Consider the following 25,963-nt stretch of genomic DNA (forward strand, 5'->3'; position numbering starts at 1 on the left):
CCGCTAACCTTGTCTCTCTTTCCTTCAGTTATTGTATTGTTCTATACTTTCAGATAATGGTTTTTATCAGTCAGACATTGTATTCATATTAGATGCTCATGTACTTAGTGACACCGGGTTTTGGGAGTGTTATATTCGTATTAGTGAGATTTCTTCCGCTGAATTTAATTATTTTGTTTTTAAATTTAAAAGATATGGTGGTTTATTTAGATTGTTGGCTTGCCTAGTATTGAGATATGCACCATTACGACAGGTGAGATTTTAGGTTGACAAGTTGGTATTAGAGCCTAGGTTACATAGGTCTCAGAGGTCATGAACAGGTTTAGTAGAGTCTTGCAGATCGGTACGGAGCCGTTTGTACTTATCTTCGAGAGGCTGCCGAACCCTTAGGAAAAGTTCACTTTCTTATATTCTATAGTGCGGAATTGATTCAGCTTGAAACATAACTCTTTGAATTCCTTCCACGCATTCGTGTGTGCATGTGAGCGCTCGGTATCAGATGTGTATTGCTGGCTTGTGATTCCATGAACAAGGTTCAAGATGTGTATTCTGTGTTTTGTGATGGGCCAATCTACAGGACTTGAGGCCAAGTTTATACTGCAGCTTAAGCTCGGTAGCTTCGGTTGTGTGAACTTGTACATTTGGGATCATATGTCCGATAATGTCCCTACAAGTGGAATTTGTGGCTCGATGAGCGGTACAATGGCTTTGTGATGAGTATGATGTAACTACGGGATGTGTTAAGATGATTTGAATGTGATGAGAAGTGTTTCCTTGATATGTAAAGGAAGGTCATTGGGTGCTTTATTTTCATTTTGATGTGACGTACAATCTCGAGTGTGAATATTTTGAAAGATCTTTCACGTTGTTAATGTTTGGGGAAAATTAAATTCTCGTGTCTGGTTAATGAGTTTGGACTCAGAAAGATTAAGTGATTTCATAGTAATTGTGGCTATGAAAGGGTATAACAAGATGCCAATTTGAGACTAAGTAGGTGGGTTATCTCCTGCGGAGTAATCTATGTAGGTGTATTCCTTATGATGTGAATAGAGAGTTTCTTTTCTGCCAGCATGGCGTATGTGTTGAGACTTGAATTTAAATCTGGTTGAGAAAGTTGACTTGAGTGTTAAGAGAATATGCTATAGTATCAATAACCTCACAATCAGGCGCTCGGCCTCACTCACTCATCAATCTCTCCAGTCTCTCGGGCCCACAATGCCATGAAACTAGCCCAAAATGATGATATGTTGTATCAATATATAGCAACAGAGACTGAGATATAATATAAAATGAATAAACATGATTGAGTATGAAATTGTAATGTAAGAAAATAATTCGACAGCAGAAATGGCCTCAGTGGGTCCCAACAGAATAAGAATGTACCCTTGACATGGTTTCTATAATGGCCCAACTGGTCATTTTGACTTTTAGAACCCTGTTCCCTAAAATAAAACTTCCCATATGTTCTTTTAATGATTTATGACTTGCGGGGATGGTTGGTTCGGGATTTAGAAGTATTTGGGTTGAAATCGGAACACTTGGTTCTTTAAGATGGCTTTAAAAGGTCAAGTTTGACTTCAGGCAACATTTTGATAAAATGACTCTGAAATAGAGTTTTGACAATTCTAACAGCTCCGTATAGCGATTTTGGACTTGGAAGCGTGTTCGGAATTTTATTTGGAAGTCCGTAGTTAAATTAGGCTTGAAATGGCTAAAACAAGAATATAAGTCTGGAAGTTTGACCGGGGAGTTGACTTTTTGATATCAAAGTCGAAATCCAGTTCTGAAAGTTTTCATAGCTCCGTTATGTCATTTATGACTTGTGTGCAAAATTTGAGGTCAATCGGAATTGATTTGATAGGTTTAGACATCGAATGTAAAGGTTGGAAATTCTAAGTTTCATTAAGATTGAATTGGAGCATAATTCGTGGTTTTAGCGTCGTTTTAGGTGATTTGAGGTTTCAAATAAGTTCGTATGATATTTTAGGACTTGTTGCTATATTTGGTTGAGGTCCCGAGGGCCTCGGGTGAGTTTCGGATGGTTAACGGATCAAAATTTAAACTTAAAAAGCTGCTGCAATTTTTCCTTCTCCTGGATATTTTGGGCTGTGATCGAGCCCAAGATTGAGCCCAGGGTCGACGGCCTGAGGCAAAGCCATGGACGAGGCTCATTATCGAAGCCACAATTGAAGGTCCAGCTCGAGGGCCATGATCGAGGGCAATGCTCGAGGGCCAGGATCGAGACCCACGATCGAGGGTCACAATCAAAGGCTCAGGCTCGATGCCATGATCGAGGCCATGACCGAGGTCCAGGCTCGAGCCTATGATCGAAGCCAAGATCGAGGCCTAGGCTCGAGGGCCATTATCGAAGCCACGATCGAGGCCCAGTTCGAGGCCCAGTTCCGAAGGCTGTCTCGGCAGTTTTATAAAAAGAGGGCATTCGTCCCATTTTTAACAAATTGGAGCTTGATCTGAGGCAATTTTTATAAAAAGAGGGCATTTGCCATTTTTAACAAATTGGAGCTTGAGCAGAGGCGATTTTTGATAGATTTTCAAGGAAAGACATTGGGATAAGTGATTCTAACTCGGATTTGGTCTATATACACAAATATATCATTATATTCACCATTTAATTAGTGTTTTGAGATTGGAATTTGGAAAATTTTTGAAATCTGATAGAAACGAATTTTCGAGATTTCGGTATCGATTCAGAGTCGAATTTGAGTGAAACTGGTATGGTTGGACTCGTAATTGAATGGGTTGTCGGATTTCGTATCTTTTGCCGAATTTCGAGATGTAGGCCCCACAGACAAATTTTTAATTAATTTTGGATTTTTATCGAAAATATAGTATTTTCTTATGGAATTGATTCCTATAATTGTTATTGATTGTATCGAATTATTCTTGGCTATATTCAAGCCACACATAGTTGGATAATCGTGGAAAAGGCCTTCTATTAGATTAAATTGGAGCAAATTAAGGTAAGCCTCTTGTCTAATCTTGTGAGGGGGAAATTACCCCATAGGTAATTAAGGTAATAATTGTTGCTAATTGTGGGGGCTACGTATGCACCAGGTGACGAGAGTCTGTGCATAGCTACTATTAATGCTAAAGTATGGGTAGTTTAGGATTCAAAGCATGAATTACTTGTGTAAATTGTATTATTTGTTTAATAAATATTATTTGATATATATATATATTATGAATTGTTAGATAAAAATATTAAAAGATCAAAATCTCATATGCTTAATTTTCTGGTTAAATAAATAAATTATTAAAAGAAATTCTTCATCCTCTTGAATTTATCTTATAATGAATATACTCTCTTTCCGGAGGTACATAAGAAAATGTCCTCCTTTTTTGTGGAGCGGGCTGAACGCCTCGGCAGAATAGATGCATCTATGGATCGTGCCGCACGTCCCTCGGCAGTGTACACGACACTCTGGATCGGGCCGAATGACCTCGGCAGAAATCGTGCTTAATAATAATAATTACATGATACTTTGATAGTTTATTGTAGCTTGTGAAGCTAATTGATAAATTGGAAATATTTGGAATTTAAAGAATTATTATTCCTGCTTGTTAAGGAATTATTGTTATTCTTGTAAATGAGACTAATTGATAAATTTGGAAATTTATTGGAATTGAAGGAATAATTATTTCTGCTGGTTAAATAAATTATTATTATATTCTGTGAATCATACTGATTTAGATATTCTAGTTTTATTTTAATTATTATTATTGACCCATAGTGAGTGTCAAAGTCGACCATCTCGTCTCTACCACTTCGAGATTAGGCTTGATACTTACTGGGCACATGTTGTTTACGTACTCATACTACACTTGCTGCACTTTTTGTGCAGGACCTGAGGCAAGTACTAGTGGGGGACCTATCGACTTACACCCATGTTATCCGGAGGCATAGTGGTGAGCTGTATTTCTGAGTCATTCTGCAGCTACCAGTATCCCTTCTTATATTTACATTCTATCTATTTTTATTTCAGACAGTATTTGAGGTTTTATATAATCTACTAGAATGTTCATACACTTGTGACACTAGGTCTTGGCACACACATTGGTTGAATTAAGAGTTGCTTATTTTCTTGGTTATTTTAAATACTGGTTGGCTTGCCTAGTTGTAGTGTTGGGCGCCATCACGACCTATAGGTGCAATTGGGTCGTGACAACATAGTATCAGAGCACTAGATTCACGTAGGTCTCACAAGTTATGAGAAGACCTAATAGAGTCTTGCGGATCGGTACGGAGACGTCTGTACTTATCTTCGAGAGGCTATAGGGTGTTAGGAAACTACCTTTCTTCATATTCTATCCTGCAATTGAGGTAATACTAAAAATCCTTCTCTTATTCTCTCACAGATGGTGAGAACGCGCTCTAATGAGGTTCCAGACCAGGGAAGAGCTACTCCCTCAGTTGCTAGAGGCCGAGGGAGGGTTCCAGCCCGTGGTAGAGGGCGAGGACGTCCCAGAACTATTCCAGTTATGCTGCTAGTGGGTCCAACAGAGAACCCCATTGTTGAGGAATAGGATGAGGTGCCTGTGGCCGAGCCAGCTCCGATGGATTTCACATCTACACTGGGATTACAGGATGTTATGGGTCGTGTGCTGCATTTAATGGAAAATATGACTCAGGCCGGTTTATTTTCGGCAGACCCAGCCACATCCCAGGTAGGCGGGGAAGCACAGACCCCTACCGCGCAGTCTTATGGATAGGCAGCTGCTGTATATCAGATGTAGGGTGCACTACCCGTGGGTGGAGCCCAACCAGTGGCAGCAGCTACACCTGAGCCCAGACCAGCTGCAGTCGCTGATCCGCAGAAACTATTAGAGAGATGGACTAGACTACATCCTCCTATTTTTGGGGGTGAGAGACATGAGGATCCCCAGAATTTCATTGATCGGTGCAAGGATAGACTGTACAACATGAGGATATTGGAGTCTCATGGGGTAGACTTTGCTACTTTTCAGCTAGAGGGCAAAGCCCGTAGATGGTGGCAGTCTTATGTTCTTGGCAGACCAGCAGATTCTCCTCCCATAACTTGGGACATGTTTACCCGTATCTTCCTGGACAGGTATATTTCACCCTCCCAGAGGGAAGAATTGAGGTTTCAGTTTGAGCAGCTCCAGCAAGGTCAGATGTCAGTGACCGATTATGAGGCGAGGTTTTCTGAGTTATCTCTCCATGCACTTATGATACTCCCTACTGAGTTGGAGAGAGTGCGGAAGTTTGTTGCGGGTTTACATACTGGCATTCAGGACGCTATGGGTCGAGAGGTTGAGATGGGTACTTCTTATGAGCTGGTCGTAGAGATATCCTGAAAGATTGAGTGTGTACATCAGCTGAGCCGAGAGCAGGTTACGAGAGATAAGCGGTTTAGGTATTCTGGAGAGTTTAGAGGTGATCCGTCTAGAGGCAGAGGTCAGTTCGTGAGAGGGCAGTCCAGCAGGCCCCCATATCCAGCACCACCGCCTCCTCGAGGTGCTCTAGTGCGACACCTACCTCAGTGCTATACCAGAGAGTTCTTATCGCCCACCAGTTATTCAGGGTCCTTCTAGTGGGTATTCAGTTTCCCAGGGCTAGACTTTTAGTCAGCAGCCCATCGCGCTGAAGAGTTGTTACGAGTGCGGGGACCCCAGTCACATGCGGAGATTCTGCCCCAAGCTACAGGGTAGACCAGTGCAGCATGGTCAATAGCCTATGCTTACCGGACCAGTTTCTCCACCAGTAGTCCGACCACCAAGAGGTGGAGGACAGGTGGGTAGGGATCGTCCTAGAGGTGGAGGTCATCCAGGCGGAGGCCAGCCAGTTAGCGCTCCAACTTGGTTTTATGCTTTTCCGGCCAGACTAGATGCAGAGGACTCAGATGCCGTGATTACATGTATTATTTCTGTTTGTGGCAAAGATGCCTCAGTACTATTTGATCCAGGATCTACGTATTCATATGTGTCATCTCTATTTGCTCCATTCCTAGGTGTTTCTCGTGAGTCCTTGAGTACTCATGTTTATGTGTCCACTCCTGTGGGCAATTCTGTTGTTGTGAACCGGATATACCAGTCCTGTATTATTACATTCCGTGGTTATGAAACTAGAGCAGATCTCCTATTGCTTGAGATGACCGATTTTGAAATTATTCTGGGCATGGACTGGTTATCTCCATATCATGTTATTCTAGATTGTCATGCCAAGACTGTTACCTTGGCTATTCCAGCATTGCCTAAGCTGGAGTGGAAGGGTTCGTCTGTTAGTTCATTTAATCGAGTTATTTCTTTTATAAAGGCTCAACACATGGTTGAGAAGGGTTGTTTGGCTTATCTAGCCTATGTTCGGGATACTACTGCAGAGACTCCGGCTATTGATTCAGTGCCTGTAGTTCGGGAGTTCTCCGATGTATTTCCTTCAGATCTTCCAGGTATGCCACATGATCGTGATATTGATTTTTATATTAACTTGGCTCCAGATACCCAACCTATATCTATCCCACCGTATCGCATGGCTCCGAAAGAATTGAAAGAATATCTTGAAGAGTTACTAGCCAAAGGGTTCGTCAGACCGAGTGTAGCGTCTCGGGGTACACCGGTATTATTTATGAATAAGAAGGATGGAACAATGTGGATGTGTATTGATTATCTCCAATTGAACAAAGTCATTATTAAGAACAAGTACCCGTTGCCGCGTATTGATGATATATTCGACAAGTTGCAGGGTGCTAGGGTATTATCTAAGATCGACTTGAGGTCGGGGTACCATCAGTTGAAGATTCGGGATCCAGATGTTCTGAAGACTGCTTTCCGGACTAGATATGGTCATTAAGAGTTTCTGGTGATGTCTTTCGGTTTAACTAATGCCCCGGCAGCATTTATGGATTTGATAAACAGGGTATTCATGTCATATATTGATTCGTTTGTCATTGTCTTCATTGATGACATCTTGATCTACTCACGCAGTAAGGAGGAACACGAGCAGCATATGAGAGTAGTGCTTCAGACATTGCGGGAACAGAAGCTATATGCTAAGTTCTCCAAATGTGAGTTCGGGCTAGAGTCTGTAGCATTTTTGGGGCATATTGTATCGGGCGAAGGTATTAAGGTTGATCCCATAAAGATTGAGGTAGTTCAGAATTGGCATCGTCTCACTTTGGCAACTGAGATCAGGAGTTTCCTAGGTTTAGTAGGTTATTATCTTCGGTTCGTGGAGGGCTTTTCATCTATTGCAACACCTTTGACCAAATTAACCCAAAAGGGTGTTCCGTTCCAATGGTCTGATGATTGTGAGGTGAGCTTTTAGAAGCTCAAGACAGCATTGACTACAGCACCAGTGTTAGTGTTGCCTTCTGGTTCGGGGATGTATACAGTGTATTGTGACGCTTCACGCATTGGTTTGGGTTGTGTATTGATGCAGGAAGGGTGAGTTATTGCATATTCTTCACGTCAGCTGAAGTCCTATGAGAAGAATTATCCAGTACATGATTTGGAATTAGCTGTGATTGTTCACGCTCTTAAGATTTGGAGGCATTATCTTTATGGGGTGTCTTGTGAAGTTTACATTAATCATCGCAGTTTGCAACATTTGTTCAAGCAGAGGGACCTAAATCTGAGATAGCGCAGATGGCTTGAGTTACTAAAAGATTATGATATTACTATCCTCTATCATCCGGTCAAAGCAAATATGGTTGCAGACGCCTTGAGTAGAAAGGCGGAGAGTATGGGTAGTTTGGCTTTCATTTCAGCAGAGGAGAGGCCATTAGCTTTGGATATTCAATCCTTGGCTAACCGACTTGTGAGGTTGGACATTTTAGAGCCCAGTCAAGTTCTTGCGTGTGTTGTAGCTCAGTCTTCACTATTTGAGCAGATCAAGGCTCGCCAGTATGATGATCCACACTTAATGGTTCTTCGAGAAACAGTACTACGGGGTGGTGCCAAGGAAGTTACTATTGGTGCGGATGGTGTTCTGCAACTCCAGGATCATCTATGTGTTCCTAATGTGGATGGACTGAGGAAAAAGATCCTAGATGAAGCACATAGTTCTCGGTATTCTATTCATCCAGGTGCTATGAAGATGTATCGTGACATGAGGCAGCATTATTGGTGGCGACGAATGAAAAAGGACATAGTTGAGTATGTAGTTAGGTGTCTGAATTGCGAGCAAGTTAAATACGAACACCAGAGGCCAGGTGGCCTACTTCCGCAGATGACTATACCAGAGTGGAAATGGGAATGCATCACTATGGACTTTGTATTTGGGTTGCCGCGGACCTTGCGGAAGTTTGATGCAGTTTGGGTCATTGTTGATAGGTTGACCAAGTCGGCACATTTTATTCTTGTTGTGACTACGTATACTTTAGAGAGGTTGGCCCAGATTTACATTCAGGAGATAGTTTGGTTGCACGGCATGCCAATTTCTATCATATCAGATATAGGCCCTCAGTTTACTTCACATTTCTGGAGAGCAGTACAGAGTGAATTGGGGACCCGTGTAGAGCTCAGCATAACCTTTCATCCACAGACCGACGGGCAGTTAGAGCGGACAATTCAAATTTTGGAGGATATGCCCAGGGCATGTGTGATTGACTTTGGAGGTCAGTGGGATCGTTTCTTGCCTTTGGCAGAGTTTTCTTATAATAACGGTTACCAATCCAGCATCGATATGGCTCCATTTGAGGCTTTATATGGTCGGCGATGTCGTTCACCCATCGGGTGGTTTGAGCCCGGTGAGGCTAAGTTATATGGTACTGATTTGGTGAAGGATGCCTTGGAAAAGGTAAAGTTGATTCAGGAGCGACTCCGTACAGCGCAGTCTAGACATAAGAGTTGCGCGGATCAGAAAGCGCGTGATTTATCATTTATGGTAGGTGAAAAAGTTCTTTTGAAGGTTTCGCCGATGAAGGGAATCATGAGATTTGGGAAAAAGGGGAAATTGAGCCCAAGGTTTATAGGCCCATTTGAGGTGTTGAGATGAGTTGGGGAGGTTGCTTATGAGCTTGCATTGCCTCCTAGCATATCGGGAGTTCATCCGATTTTCCATGTATCTATGATCCGGAATTATCATACCGACCTATCACATATGTTAGACTTCAGCACAGTTCAGCTAGATAATAGCTTGGGTTATGAAGAGGAGCCAGTTGCCATTGTTGATAAATAGGTTCGCCAGTTGAGGTCCAAGAGGATTTCTGCAGTAGAAGTCCAGTGGAGGGGCCAACCAGCAGAGGAAGCGACATAGGAGGTCGAGGAAAACATGTGGAGCAGATATCCATACTTATTCAGCACTTCAGGTATAATTCTAAACCCGTTCGAGGACGAACTTTTGTTTAAGAGGTGGAGAATGCAATGACCCAACTGGTCATTTTGACTTTTAGAACCCCGTTCCCTAAAATAAAACTTCCCATATGTGCTTTTAATGATTTATGACTTGCAGGGATGGTTGGTTCGGAATTTGGAAGTGTTTGGGTTGAAATCGGAACACTTGGTTCTTTAAGATGGCTTTAAAAGGCCAAGTTTGACTTCGGTCAACATTTTGAGAAAATGATTCCGAAATAGAATTTTGACGATTCTAACAGCTTCGTATGGCGATTTTGGACTTAGGAGCCTGTTCGAATTTTTATTTGAAAGTTTGTAGTTAAATTAGACTTGAAATGGCTAAAACAAGAATTTAAGTTTGGAAGTTTGACCGGGGAGTTGACATTTTGATATCAAAGTCGAAATCCAGTTCTGAAAGTTTTCATAGCTCCGTTATGTCATTTATTACTTGTGTGCAAAATTTGAGGTCAATCGGAGTTGATTTGATAGGTTTCGACATCGAAGGTAAAAGTTGGAAATTCTAAGTTTCATTAAGCTTGAATTGGAGCATAATTCGTGGTTTTAGTGTCGTTTTAGGTGATTTGAGGTTTCAAATAAGTTCGTATGATGTTTTAGGACTTGTTGCTATATTTGGTTGAGGTCCCGAGGGCCTCGGGTGAGTTTCGGATGGTTAACGGATCAAAAGTTGGACTTAAAAAGTTGCTGCAATTTTTCCTTCTGCTGGATATTTTGGGTTGTGATCGAGCCCAGATATTGAGCCCAGGGTCGACGGCCTAAGACGGAGCCAGGGACGAGGCTCAGTATCGAAGCCACGATCGAACGTCCAACTCGAGGGCCATGATCGAGGGCAATGCTCGAGGGCCAGGATCGAGACCCAAGATCGAGGGTCATAATCGAAGGCTCAGGCTCGATGCCATGATCGAGGCCATGACCAAGGTCTAGGCTCGAACATGTGATCGAAGCCACGATCGAGGCCCAGTTCGAGGCCCAGTTCCGAAGGCTGTCTAGGCAGTTTTATAAAGAGAGGGCATTCGTCCCATTCGCCATTTTTAACAAATTGTAACTTGAGCAGAGGTGATTTTAGATAGATTTTCAAGGAAATACATTGGGGTAAGTGATTCTAACTCGGATTTGGTCTATATACATAAATATATCATTATTTTCACCATTTAATTAGTGTTTTGAGATCGAAATTTGGGAAATTTTTGAAATCTCATAGAAACGAATTTTTGACATTTCAGTATCGATTCGGAGTCGGATTTAAGTGAAACCGGTATAGTTGGACTCGTAATTGAATGAGTTATCGAATTTCATAACTTTCACCGGATTCCAAGACATGGGCTCCACGGACGAATTTTTAATTAATTTCGGATTTTTATTGAAAAATATAGTATTTTCTTATGAAATTGATTCCTATAATTGTTAGTGATTGTATCGAATTATTCTTGGCTAGATCCAAGCCAGACAAAGTTGGATAGTCGTGGAAAAGGCCTTCTATTGGATTAAATTGGAGCAAATTGAGGTAAGTCTCTTGTCTAATCTTGTAAAGGGGAAATTACCTCATAGGTAATTAAGGTAATAATTGTTGCTAATTGTGGGGGCTACGTACGTACCAGGTGACGAGAGTCCGTGCGTAGCTACTATTAATGCTAAAATCCGGGTAGTTTAGGACTCAAAGCATGAATTACTTGTGTAAATTATATTCTTTATTAATTAAAATATTTGATGTATATATTGTGAATTGTTATGAAAGTTAGAGATTAAATAAATAAATTATTAAAAGAAATTGTTCATCCTCCTGAATTTATCTTATAATGAATATACTCTCTTTTCCGGAGGTACATAAGAAAATGTCCTCCTTTTTTGTGGAACGGGCCAAACGCCTCGGCAGGATAGATGCATCTATGGATCATGCCGCACGTCCCTCGGCAGTGTACACGACACTCTGGATCGGGCCGAACGACCTCTGCAGAAATCGTGCTTAATAATAATAATTACACGATACTTTGATAGTTTATTGTAGCTTGTGAAGCTAATTGATAAATTGGAAATATTTGAAATTTAAAGAATTATTATTCCTGCTTGTTAAGGAATTATTTTTATTCCTGTAAATGAGACTAATTGATAAATTTAGAAATTTATTGGAATTGAAGGAATAATTATTTCTGCTGGTTAAATAAATTATTGTTATATTCTGTGAATCATGCTGATTTAGATATTCTAGTTTTATTTCAATTATTATTATTGACCCATAGTGAGTGTCAAAGTCGACCATCTCGTCTCTACCACTTCGAGATTAGGCTTGATACTTACTGGGCACACGTTGTTTACGTACTCATACTACACTTGCTGCACTTTTCGTGCAGAACCTGAGGCAAGTACTAGTGGGGGACCTATCGACTTACACCCACGTTATCCAGAGGTATAGTGGTGAGCTGCCTTTCTGAGCCGTTCTGCAGCTACCAGTGTCCCTTCTTATATTTACATTCTGTCTATTTTTATTTCAGACAGTATTTGAGGTTTTGCATAATCTACTAGAATGCTCATACACTTGTGACACCAGGTCTTGGCACACACATTGGTTAAATTAAGAGTTGCTTATTTTCTTGGTTATTTTAAATACCGGTTGGCTTGCCTAGCTATAGTGTTGGGTGCCATCACGACCTATAGGTGCAATTGGATCGTGACAGTTTCTAACATGGATCACAGCTCAATAACTCTAGTACGTAGAGTTTTCATGTTTACAGATAAGTTCAGGCAAGTACACAGCACCATAAAAATAACAGAGTTACAATCCACACGGTGCACGCCCACACGCCCGTCACCTAGCATGTGCGTCATCTCAACAGCAAACACATAACACGAAATTCGAGGTTTCATACCCTCAACACTAAGTTTAGAAGTGTTACTTACCTCGAACAAGCCAAAAGCAACTCAAATACATCAAATAAAGCCCAAGGAAACAATTCCAATTGATAAAGGTCGAATCTTAATAAAATTGAAATCAACCCAAAAGCCCAACCTGGGCCCGCACCTCGGAACCCGATGAAATTTAATAATCCGATAACCTATTCAATTACGAGTCCAACCATACTAGTTTCACTCAAATCCGACTCCGAGTCGACATCCAAAACTTAAAAAACCCACTCTTTGAGACTTTAGGCTAAAATCCCCAATTTTCTCTTTAAAGCCCATAATCCAATTACCAAAAATGAAGATACAATATCGAAATATAATCAAAACCGAGTTTAGAACACTTACTCAAATCCTTGTGATAAAATTCGTCTCCAAAATCGCCTCAATCCGAGTCCCACATCTTAAAATATGAACAAAACGACCAAACCCTCGATTTAAAATTTCTGTCCAGTCATTCCGCTTATGCGGACACAAGAGTCGCTTCTGCGACACGAGCTTCACTTCTGCGGACTCCACTAGCCAGTCGACTCCTCGCACCTGCGGATCTCTGTCCACTTCTGCGCAACGTGCAAAGCCAAACGTGCGTCTGCGCTCCTTCTCGCTTATGTGTCCAAGGCCCTCACTTCTGCGGGGCCACAGATGCGCTCCAATTTCTGCTTCTGTGATCTTCCCTAGCCAATCCTACTTGCGCTTCTGCGATCACCTATCCGCATCTATGCCTATTCTTCCGCAGATGCGGAAACACCAGAACTAGCATACCTACAACAATGCAACATGAAACGAAAATGATCCGAACCTCGTCCGAAACTCACCCGGGACCCCGTCCGAATATACCAACAAGTTTCATAACATAACACGGACCTACTCGAGGCCTCAAATCATACATAACAAAATCGAAATGACGAATCACACCCCAATTCGAACTAGAATGAACTTTGAACTTTCAACTTCCAAAACTCGCGCCGAGACATATCAAATCAACCCGGAATGAATTCAAATTTTGCACACAAGTCCCAAATGATATAACGAAGCTGTTCAAATTTTCGGAACCATAATCTGAACCCGATATCCTCAAAGTCAACTTCCGGTCAAGTTTATGAACTTTCTGAACCTTCAAATTTCCGACTTTCGCCATTTAGCGCCGAATCCTTTTAGAAATATCCAAATGCAAATCCGGGTATACGCTCAAGTCCAAAATCACCATCCGGGCCTAACAGAATCATCAAAACTATGTTCTGGGGTCAAATTCACAAAAGTGTCAAACTTGGTCAACTCTTCCAGCTAAAGCTTAAATCGTGAAATTCATTCTTCCAAATCGATTCCGAATAACCTGCAAACCAAAATCGACGATTCACATAAGTCATAGTACATTATACGAAGCTACTCATGCCCTCAAACTAGCGAGCGAAGTGCAAATGTTCGAAACGACTGATCGGGTCATTACAAAAAGTCATTTTATTTGATAGGGTATATCGATTAGAGTAATATCTTCTACTTGTATCATTTTCCTTGTCAAATCAATTTCAAATTTTCAATTCACACATTAGCTATTCATACTACTCATTTTTAAGTAAGTCAAACAGTTACTTTATTGACATAGCTAAAAAAAAAAGTTCTTTTCTTTTATATAAGAAAGTCTACTTTTGTACTAAAATTATTAAATACTATTTTTTAAATACTTATAAACCTATTATGTCTAACAAATGGGATATAAGGGCTCCCAAATTTGAGGTCCTTAGGCACAAGCGTTATTAGAGTGAAATTCAAAAATAGTCAGATTTACAAGTGACAATTGAAAAATAGTCACAGTTTTAAAAGTAATCGAAATTTAGCCACTTTTCATGTAAAGATAAATCTGAACGAAAACACTGTTCAAAATCGAAAAAATATTCTAGCATAATATACTGGAGTTCGAATTTTTTACATGTGAACTTTCAGCGTAATATACTGGAGTTCCAATCTCCATTATATCATGCTGGAACTTTCTGTGTGATAGAGTTCCAGCATAATATGCTGGAAGTTTCTACACAAGTGCGTCAATCCCCAATATGTTATGCTGGAACTTTATGTGTTGCAGCAAAATAGTAACTATTTTTCAATAACTTTGTAAATACTGACTATTTTTCAATTATCAGTCCGAAAACTGATTAACCCGTGCTATTTTCGCGCGTTATTAACAACAATATTAGAGCCGGCCCTGCCCCATATCGGAGCAACATAACACATACTCCATAAACTGCATTAATCGTCTGAGCTGGCCTTGGGGTTATTAAAATTGCAATAAATTATTGTCGGGTCCACATGTAGATTTAATCAAAAATTATTGGAGGCTTAAATACTGGAGGGGCAAACTCCAACTTCTTATTTTCTCGCCAATTATGTCACATGGGTATTCAAAACTCGAAACTTTAGCAATCAAAACCATAAACAAATACTCTGACCGTTTACTTTTACGTTATACTTTTAGCATATTAAAAAAAATAAATTTTTTTTTATATTATATTTATAATATTAATTACTTATTTAAATTATTTTTTTAAATTTATTAAAAACATACATTAATTAATATGTGTATCATGATAAATTATATATATTATTTATTATTTTTTAAGAGGTGTGCCAAAGTCAATAATGGACAAGTAAAAATAAAGAAGGAGAGAGTACTGGTCCGTTTTCACTTTTCAATTTATTGGCGCAAAAAAGACAAATCTTCTCCAATTTGTTTCCCGTGAGTCCTGACTATGATTGTGACTATTCATAAAAAATTTCACGTACTTTTTCATTTCGACTAAATAATAGCAGGAACCATGCTATTCACTTGGGTCGTAAAATCACGTATTATCATTTTATTTCGTACATATGGAAAAGCTGACATGCTTGTGAAATAATTTGGCATTAATGACCCTATATTAAACCCCAAATTGATATACAGTTTAAATATAGAAGAATACAGTCAGGCATTTTCCATTGCCGAAAGAAGAAACAACACCCACCAAAAGATATAGTGGGCGTTTGGGCATAAGAATTGTAAAATGCGAAAAAAGGAATTTTTTTTTTAATGTAAAAATTAGACTTGTGTTTGAAAATGAATACAATTTGGAGTTGTTATTAAATTTGTGTGAGTGATTTGAAATGAAAATTTTGAAAAATAATTTTTTTGAGTTTTTTAATTTTCCAAAAATTTCAAAATATAATTTCAAGTGAAATTTGAAAATTTCATGGACAAACAATGAATCCGAAAAAAATGAAGATTTTTCAAAAAAAAGTAAAAATTTCTTATGGCCAACGGCGCATAATAAAATGATAATGATTTTTTCACCTTTGATTAAAAATATCAAATTCGAGCACTCACAATGAAATTCTTTAATATGGAAAGCTAAAACCACCCATAATAGCCTATCTACGACACGAATCATATTTATCGAGTCAATACATTTTAGACAATCGGTAATTTTTGAAAAAGGAACATTAGACAAATGTGAGACTCCAAGTAAAAAAGCGAATTCTTTTGAAGGCAACGAAAAAAGGTTCTTGAGTAATTTGTATTAGTGCTTTTCGATAAAAAGCATCTCACGTTCACATGTAGGGAGAAGAGACACACTTTAAGAGATGTGATATAGATAGTTTACCCTCGTGAAATAATAGATAAAATAAGTTGAAAGATATGATATTATTAAAGATAATTAACAGATGTAAAATAAGAATTTTTCTCCGTTATTACTTATATTATTTATACAAATAGCTAGTGGAATTTATTATTTTACTTCTTCTAGTCGGTACATAATAAATTATATACCAATTATATATGATTATACACATATTCAATATGAATTATATATATAGATATAGATATGCCAACTATTTTTAATTTATTAAATTAAGTAAGACAAATATTTAGGTTAATTCTCCCATTATAATTTATATTGTTCGTATCTATAGCCCCTACCACATATTCCGCCAACTAACGAGACAAAAACACCAAACAGACAAACAATATTGACAAGACAGTTTCCTATCTTTGTGGTTGCCTTTCCTGCCTTAAACTTAAACATCATACATCCAACTTTTTGAAGGTTGTTTTTCTACATATATTATTCCCTCTTTCTTAATTTACCTGAACCTTCTTCTTTTTCAGTATGTGCCCAAAAAATGACATTTTTTTTTATATTTGGAAATAATATATTTTATGCATTGATTTATAGTCACACAAAATATATATACTTCATTTTACACTACAAGTTCAAAAGTCTTTTCTTTTTTCTTAAATTTCGTGACCAGTCAAATAGGTTCACATAAATTGAAACAACGGAAATATAATATTTGTGTAGTTATAAAATTTTTAAGATTTATAATTTTAAATATGTCATAAATTTATGTAACTATAAAAATTTCATTAAAAATAAATCAAGAAATTAAAGTTCAATTATTTTATGTACTCCTATATAAATGTGATATCTTTTTTAAACGGATTAATAAGGAAATATTTGTGTCTAAGATAAATTCAAGGCCAAATACATAGGTAGCCCCGCTGCCCTAAACTTGACCGTAAATTTCACTTAGACACCTTAACTAAGCTCTGTACCTGTTGAACACTTAAAGCGAGCAAAAAGTTTTTCTATTAGACACACTTTTCATAGTCTTTAAAAATTCAATAGCGCGTGTTCTCAATTGCTTATGACATGGAAGAAACACCTATGCTTTATTGACACGTGCCTTTAAGCCCCTTTCCCACCACAAAAAAAAAAAAAAAAAAATCAGAGTTTTGTTTTCACTTTTGGGATAATCCCAAAAATCAAATTATGGTGGATGTCTACTCTTCCTTCATGATCTTCTCAAATGCTTAATAACATATTCAATGACATATTTCTATGCTTAATGACATATTCAATGATATATTTTTCTTCATTTTTCATGCCTATATAAAGGCCTTGTAATAGATAAGAAAATACACACAATTGAAGAAGAAAATCTCTTCCTTCTCTCTATCTCCATTTCTTATTCATATTTTACTAAATTACTTTTATTTCACAACAACATTTCTTATTTATGTTTTACTAAATTGCTTTTATTTTATAACACGTTATCAGCACGAATTGCTCATTTCATGATCTTCTACATCAAGACTATGTAAATTATAAGCAGACAATGAGATCAAGTACAATGAAAAATGTCTTGGATGATAATACAAAGATAAGTTTTACATTCATTTAAACTCATTCATACTTTCATATCTTTGCATTAACTTTATATGCAGTGTTTAGTTAAAATATTTTTTTCAATTGTATCCAGTGAAATAAAGAACTGGAAAGGTATGTCTTTATTTGTTACATCTCTTATAGGACAAAATTAATATTCCAACGTATATATATGTTCTGACCGTTTACATACTATGTTAGATAATTATTAAGGCAATTTAGTAATAATATTTTTACCATCACATGATGTATTTCATTGAAAGCAAAATTATCAAATATACAATCAATATAAACTCATTATAGTTATAATTTATAATAGTCACGGTTATGCATTAAGCCTTAAATATTTTTGCTGGAAACATAAGGCTCATTCCTCCGTATTGATTTTTTTTGGGTGAAATTTTTATAATCTTTGAAATATAAGTGGTTATAGGTTATTTGGTCCCTTTTCCTAATTAATTTATTAAAATGTAAAAGTGATTGTATCATTTAAAAAAAAAATGGCATATATCCTGACTAACATTTTTGTTGCATAGGAACTGTTTCAAGATTGAAATAGTTATATAAGTCTTCTTGAAAGTTAATTTACTTATGCCTATAATTATGAAGTAATAATCTTTTAAAAGTTCGAGTGCAAGTCCTAGTGAATTTTGGCCTATTATGCCAAAGATTGAGGGTAAGACGATGTGTTCAAGTCACGCACTATGTTGATGAAAAGACGTTGGATTTAAGTTCCAACGCATTATGGCCTAGCATGCCTTTATATGAATAAGGTATTGGGTTTGAGTCCTAATGCACCATATTGATAATAATAATAATAATAACTAAAGAAAAATAATATATTTTTCATGAAAAAGCATGAAGCTTGTCCCACTTGATTTGCTCCATTCTTGAAGTGAATGTGATAGCAGTATATGATAAGTCTAAATAAAGACAAATGGTTGACCAATGAATGTGAGCGAGCGAAAGGCCAAAATAATAATAGTTATCACTATAGTAATTATAAAAAGAGAGAAATTCTTTGAAAAGAATGTGACTTGTGATAAACATTGAGATTGCATACTCATTCCTGAAAGTGAATGTGAAAATATATATTTGATAAAGATTATGCATAATAATATACTTGTGCATGGTTGGATAAATATTACAACTCACCTCTAAGGGAGGTTTGAGACAAAGAAAGATAATGAATATTACTGTGTAGTTACATGAATATATCATTGGTCGCATACATGTGATACGCCAAAAATATTTTGTCAAGCCTTATGAAAGTTATTAAAAGCAAAATTAAAGTAAGAAATTATTTTGCTTATGATGATTTTGAACATGATAATTATTATGATGTGATTCTCTTTGCGAAGGAGACATTCATTATATGGATGGTGTGACAAAAAATCTTGTAGTACAAAAGCAGTTAAAAGCTCTGAGAGAACTAATTTGTTACTACCCGAATGAATAAAATTGTTCATGACATTAATATTGTAGTAAGTCTCAAAATAAACATTCCGATTTACAAATATATTAGCCAAAGTGGTTGGCATATTGAGACTATAAATAAAAAGAAGATTGAATATCTTTATATTACTATAATCATATCGGGTAAATATGAAAGGTTACCTGATTTTTCTTCTATTTGTACTACACAAGTATAAGCATGATGATGCAATCACAAGCCACAAGTAAACTAGAGGTTTACTGAAATAAATATTAGTTGGCATGACTGGTTGACCATCTCGGTTCAATTATGATGCGAAAAAATTAATTGAGAATTACATTGGCATATATTGAAGAAATATAAGATTCTTAAGAATTTTTTTGTGCTGCTTATTCTCATGATATACCAGTTAAAGTTGGGATTGAATCCCTTGATTTCTGGAATGAATAAAAGGTGATAAATATATGGGCCCAGTCACCTTCCATGTGGACCGTTTACTATTATATGATTTTAATAGATGCATCTATTCTATGGTCACATGTGCATTTGTTATCAACTTGCAGTTTGGCTTTTGCAAGATTGATTGCTCAAATTATTAGAGCACAGTTCCAGAATATAAATTATGATGATTTATCTTGATAATACTGGTTTAAATCCAAGTTGGTTTATTAAAAAATGTATGCCTCCAATTATATCTAAACCATTGGTTATGAGAATAAAACTGCCAAAATAAAATTTTGTATGTGATATATTATTTAATATACAACATCACTTATACGCATCTAGCCAAGTTATGATAAGTTCTCCCTATCACAATCGGTTCGGGGTCAAGAACCAAATAATTTCCATCTAGAAATATGAATGTGCTATATGATTTAATTGTTCTACCACAATGCATAAAGATGGATCCCCAAATAAGGCTAGGGATATGGGTTGGTGATCCCAACAATAAGGGAAGAAAATGGGCAGCTGAAAAAGTAATGCATGTAATGAATTATTATGAGTACATCTAGATCCTCGTACGAGAAAATGTGAACTTGAAGTTCAAGTGATAATTCATTTGCAAAATATTGCCAGGCGTATATTCAGCTGCTAATGCTCCAAATAAAATAAAGTTTATAATAAATAGAGTCTATGGCATGCATGAAGCATAATAGACTAATCGGTTCCAAAGATAAAACTCCTCGAAGAAGGAGATGAGCAAATATTCAAGATGGTCATAATAAGGAGGCAAGTGTTCTAGAAGAGTACCACGATATAACACTTCATAAGACCTTATGGGAGAGGCTCGGGTACCTGAAAATAATAAGATAAAGGGATCTCGTCGACGATAGTAGAACCGATAAAAAAAATGATCGTCGACGATATTGTTAATATAATGTAGCGCTCAATATTATTAATATTGACGAGGATTTTGAGCTCAAATCTATCATGAAATTTGGACAGATAAATGATTGGCCAAATAAAAAATACGCAATGAAAATTGATTTCACCTGAAAAATATGAAGTTGGATGGATTGTCCCAACATTTGAAAGTATAAAGTCAGTGGAGGTATAAATGTGTTCTTGTGCAAAAACAAAAAAAAAAAGGTCAAGTCGATAGACATAAAGACGACTTGTGTCACAAGAATATTTGTAAATATCCTGGCATTGATTATATAGAGACATATTCTCCTGTGGTGGATGTCGCCATTTCAGGTTTTAATCTGGCAATACAAGAAAAACGTAATATGCGTATAATGAAAATCATTGAAGGATTTAAATTGTTCTGAAGCATATTAAGGTTTCCAATAAATGTATTAAATAAAGCTTCAAAAATTCTTATACGGATTAAAACAATCAGGGCGCATGTGGTATAATCGCGTGAGTGAGTACCTGTTGAAAGAAGGGTACAAGAATGATTCAATTTGACCTTGTGGCTTTATAAAAAGATCTGAATCTAAATTTATTATAATCACTGTTTATGTTAATGATTTAAATATCATTAGAACTCCTAGGGAGCTTCCTAAAGCAGTAGAGCTTCCTAAAGAAGTAGACTATTTAAAAAAAAAAATTAAAATGAAAGATCTTGGAAAAATAAAATTTTGTGTTGGTCTACAAATTGAGTATATGAAAAATAGAATTTTTATCCATCAATCAGCATACACTAAAATGATTTTAAAGCGATTCTATATGGATAAAGCATATCCACTCCGACCTCATGAAAATAATGAAGAGTTTCTTGGTCCCGAAGTATCATATCTTAGTGCAATTGGTGCACTAATGTATCTTTCTAACATTACAAGGTCTGACATAACTTTTTCAGGTAATGTCTTAATAAGATATAGCTCTGCTCCTACAAGGAGATATTGGAATGGAATCAAACACATATTGCGGTATCTAAAAGGGACTACCGATATGAGATTATTTTATGGCAATGATTGCAGTCCCGATCTTGATGGTTATGCCGATGCTGGGTATTTATATGACCCACACAAGGCTCGATCTCAAACAGACTATGTGTTTACATATGGAGGCACTTCCATATCTTGGCGATCGACTAATCAATCAATCGTGGCTACTTCATCTAATCATGTTGAGATAATTGCTATTCATGAAGCAAGTCGAGAATGTGTATGGTTGAGGTATATAATACACCTTATTCGAGACAAATATGGTTTGAAGTGTGACAAACTACCCACAATTTTGTATGAAGACAATGCAGCATGCATAGTCCAATTAAAGGGAGGATTCATAAAGGGGATAGGACAAAGCAAATTTCACCAAAGTTATTTTTCACACATGATCTTCAAAAGAATGGTGATATCAATGTGCAACAGATCTGTTCAAGTGATAATATGGCTGATCTGTTCACCGAATCTCTACCGACGTCAACCTTCAAGAAACCGGTATACAAGATTGGGATGCGAAGGCTCAAAGATGTGAATTGATGCTCTCATCAGGGGGAGTTAATACGCGTTGTACTCTTTTTTCCTTACAAGGTTTTGTCCCACTGGGTTTTTCTTGTAAGGTTTTTAACGAGGCAACCAAAAGGTGTATTTCTAAACATGTGTACTCTTTTTCCTTCACTAGAATTTTTTTCCCATAGGGTATTTTTCCTAATAAGGTTTTAACGAGGCACATTATCTATGGACATCCAAGGGGGAGTGTTATAAGAAAAATCAAATTATGGTGGATGTCTACTCTTCCTCCATGATCTTCTCAAATGTTTAATGACATATTTCTATGCTTAATGACATATTCAATGACATATTTTTCTTCACTTTTCATGCCTATATAAAGGCCTTGTAATAGATAAGAAAATACACACAATTGAAGAAGAAAATCTCTTCCTTCTCTCTATCTCCATTTCTTGTTCATATTTTACTAAATTGCTTTTATTTCATAACAACATTTCTTATTCATGTTTTACTAAATTGCTTTTATTTTATAACACTTTTTTCTTTGTTCGTTTATCCTTCTTATTTTTCTTTACTCTTTCGTTTTATTTTTCTTTTTCCTTCTAAATTTTATGTGTAAATACCTTATCTCTCTTCTTCCTCTCCCTTTCTTTTTAAATTTACTCCACACCAAAAAAGTTTGGTACGTATTTCTTGATCATTTTATTTAATCACCCAACACCACTGACAATTAGGTTATGTTAAGAAAATGAAAAGTGGGGAAAGTGAAACTGTCTTCTTCGTTTGTTTACGTGCATTTTCTGCTTTTAGATGCAATAATAAGAGAGTATATAAAATGAAAAAAATAAAGAATAAAGTGAATTGTTTATGCTAGCTTCTTTAGTATTCGAAGTCTTTATGAAGAAGAAAAGTTTGAAATTTTTTATTTGCAAAATAATTTGGTGAAACAGTATGTGGGTATTGAATATTTTGTAGGAAGATTCTTGTTTATGCCATTTTTATATCCTCCGGCAAATGAGCTTCCCACTGGGTTTTGACAAATCTATGTTTGTTGGTTGCATAAGCTTGCTGTCTCCGACAAATTAGTTGTTCCACCATTTTTCATGACGGGTCTATTTCTCTTTGAACTTAGCGTTTTTTCTTATGAGTTGAAGAAGAATGACTCGACAAATATAACGTCATTGAACTTAGCGTTTTGCTATTTTGATAACCTGCTTTAGATCCCTCTTTAAATTTGTATACTTTTGAAAATTGGTTTTTGTCTCAACTTCTAATAAAATATCTCTGCTGGTAATGGTTCAAACTCAAAAATGGATTTTGCAGTAATTTTTTGAGTTAAAAAGTAAGAAAAGAGTTTGGAGAAAAAAAAGAGGCAAGAGTGAGAAAGAAAGAGTATGTATACGCGCCTATTTTCAGGTGAAAACACGTAACTTGCCACATCAGCATTGTATTACTTCAAGTGTTCAATAGGTATAAGACTAAGTTAAAGGATCTAAGTGGAATTTACTACCAAAATTAAGGGGCCACCTATGTATTTGGCCTAAATTCAAAGGAAAGGAGATGTGTCGTCCCAACTTTTCAGAAAGGTTAGCTCTTCTTTCCCAAAACTACTCTTGATATATAAAATTCTAAAGCTGAACTGAGCAGCTAAGAGTATACTCTAAAAATGGAAGAAATAACCAGCAAATCTCATGTTCTAGTTCTCCCTTTTCCTGTACAAGGGCACATAAATCCAATGGTTCAATTTTCCAAACGTTTAGTATCAAGAGGGGTTAAAGTTACCTTAATCACTATAGATTCTATTAGCAAATCCATTCCGAAGGACTCAAATTCAATCAAAATTGAGTCAATTCCACATGATGAGTCACCACCAAATAGTATTGATATTTTTCTTGAATGGTTCTTTACTTTAATATCTAACAATTTGAGAGAAATTGTTAAGAAATTATCTGATTCTGAATATCCTGTGAAAGTTCTTGTGTTTGATTCAGTTGCTACTTGGGCAATTGACTTAGCACATGAGTTAGGAATTAAAGGGGCTGCTTTTTTTACACAATCTTGTTCTCTTAGTGCTATATATTATCATTTGGATCCAGAAATAAGTAAAATTACTTTGGATGGTTCTGCTGTTTCTTTGCCTTCACTTCCATTGTTAGAAAAGGAAGATTTGCCTTCTTTTGTTTATCAGAGTGAATCATATCCTGCTCTTGTAAGACTTGTCTTCAGCCAGAATATTAATTTCAAGAAAGCAGATTGGCTTTTTTTCAACACATTTGATGTGTTAGAGGAGGTATGCTCTCTCACCCATCTCGTCCCAAATTTTGTGACAGTGTTTGATTGGACACAAATTTTTAGTAAAAAGAAAAATATTGAATCTTGCAGTTTGAAACAAGTCATATAAACAAGTGTGACTATAAATAATTTCATTTAGAGTAAAATAAAAAATTTAATGTTAAATTATTTTTAAATAGATATGTAAATTTATTTTTTGGAACAGAATAAAAGTTAAAGTATGCCTTATAAAATGAGACATAAGTATAATTCATCTGTAGCACACAAAGTGACCACCCCAAATGCTACAATAATATACTCCTCTTGCCACATTTTATATGTGGGTGTTTGATTAAGCGCGGATTTAAGAAAGAAAGAAATTTTTTGGCACATACCAAAAATACTTTAGTATGTGAGCTTTAAATGGCATTTTTATAGACATAAGAGATTGTAATGAAAAGTTTAAAATTAAAGAATATTCTAACATAGAAATGTTTCTTAACATACTAAAGAGTAAAGAGTGTCATGTAAATGGAAAAAACAAATACTCCACTTAAATACTCCGAAAATTATAATATCTATATAAGATTAATTTTTTTTCATGCATATATATTAAATGTTGAATTTCCTTAGCTTTTTCGCGTGTTCATTTTTTTATTTTTTGAATTCCTTTAGCGAATATCCTGCTTCTTCTGCCACTGCTTATACCAATAATCTGATGTTTCTTTTGCTGAAACTATATAGGTGGTCGATTGGATGAGGACTCAATATCCAATCAAAACAATTGGACCAACTATTCCATCAATGTATCTTGACAAGAGACTAAAAGATGACAAAGAATATGGCTCAAGTCTTATCAAACCCAATGGTGAAACTTGTATGAAATGGCTAGATTTGAAAGAAATTGGCTCAGTTGTTTATGTATCATTTGGAAGTTTGGCCAGTCTAGGAGAAAAACAAATGGAGGAATTAGCATTGGGATTAATAATGAGCAACTCCTACTTCTTGTGGGCTGTTAGAGATACTGAAGAAAACAAACTTCCAAATGAATTCAAGTCCAAAGCATCAGAAAAAGGACTAATTGTGAATTGGAGTCCTCAACTTGATGTTTTAGCTCATAAATCAGTTGGATGTTTCTTTACTCATTGTGGATGGAATTCGACGCTCGAAGCGTTGAGTTTGGGAGTCCCAATGGTGTGTATGCCTCAGTGGACAGATCAACCAACTAATGCAAAATTTATTAGTGATGTATGGCGAACGGGAATTCGAGTTAAAGCTGGAAAAGATGGTGTAATTACAAGAGAAGAAGTAGCTAGTTCTATTAAGGAAGTGATGGAAGAAGAGAAAGGAGTAATGCTAAAAGAGAATGCAATTAAATGGAAAACTTTGGCTAAGGAAGCAGTAGATGAAGGAGGAAGTTCTGATAAAAATATTGAAGAATTTCTTTCAACTTGTAATGCATTAGACTTAGTATCAGATTGAGAAAAGATATATGTATTTGACAAAATTGATCAAGTCATGCATCAGATTAATTTTTTAAGTAAATGTTATGCTTATTACTAAATTTCTCAGTAAATCTTAGTGGCAATTACAGTCTTTGTTTCAAAAAGAAAATACTCTTGCTTTCTCAATGCCAATTTATAAGAGATTCTTCTCATTTTATAAGGTTACAAGATGTTTGCAAGCTAAATTTTTTATTATTCTTTTAAATTAGTTTTGCCACTATCACTAATATAGGGACCTTTGGTTATGTTTTACTTTTAGTAGGTGTGCTTCATTACATAATTGTTTAGTAAGTGGTTCTCTTTCTATTTCACTTGTAATTTATGGACCTTAATTTAGATTACAGTCTAAAGATTCCCTTTGAGCAATTTGTAAGTTATTGTAACGTTAGGTGTCAGTCTAATATTATGTCAGTAAGGTTGGGTAATATA

At 36.3% G+C, this 25,963-nt stretch overlaps 1 protein-coding gene across 1 annotated transcript; it reads left to right on the plus strand.

The window, feature by feature from the left end:
• Positions 1–22,161: 22,161 nt before the first annotated feature.
• On the plus strand, positions 22,162–25,696 carry LOC107809659 (UDP-glycosyltransferase 74E2-like). The gene is made up of 2 exons (XM_016634310.2): positions 22,162–24,048; positions 24,774–25,696. The coding sequence occupies exons 1-2, from the start codon at positions 23,425–23,427 to the stop codon at positions 25,509–25,511; spliced, it is 1,362 nt and encodes a 453-aa protein (XP_016489796.1). The 5' UTR covers positions 22,162–23,424; the 3' UTR covers positions 25,512–25,696.
• The last annotated feature ends 267 nt before the right edge of the window (positions 25,697–25,963 follow it).

This window comes from Nicotiana tabacum, chromosome 15 (genome assembly GCF_000715075.1).
Source record: "Nicotiana tabacum cultivar K326 chromosome 15, ASM71507v2, whole genome shotgun sequence".
NCBI lineage: Eukaryota > Viridiplantae > Streptophyta > Magnoliopsida > Solanales > Solanaceae > Nicotiana > Nicotiana tabacum.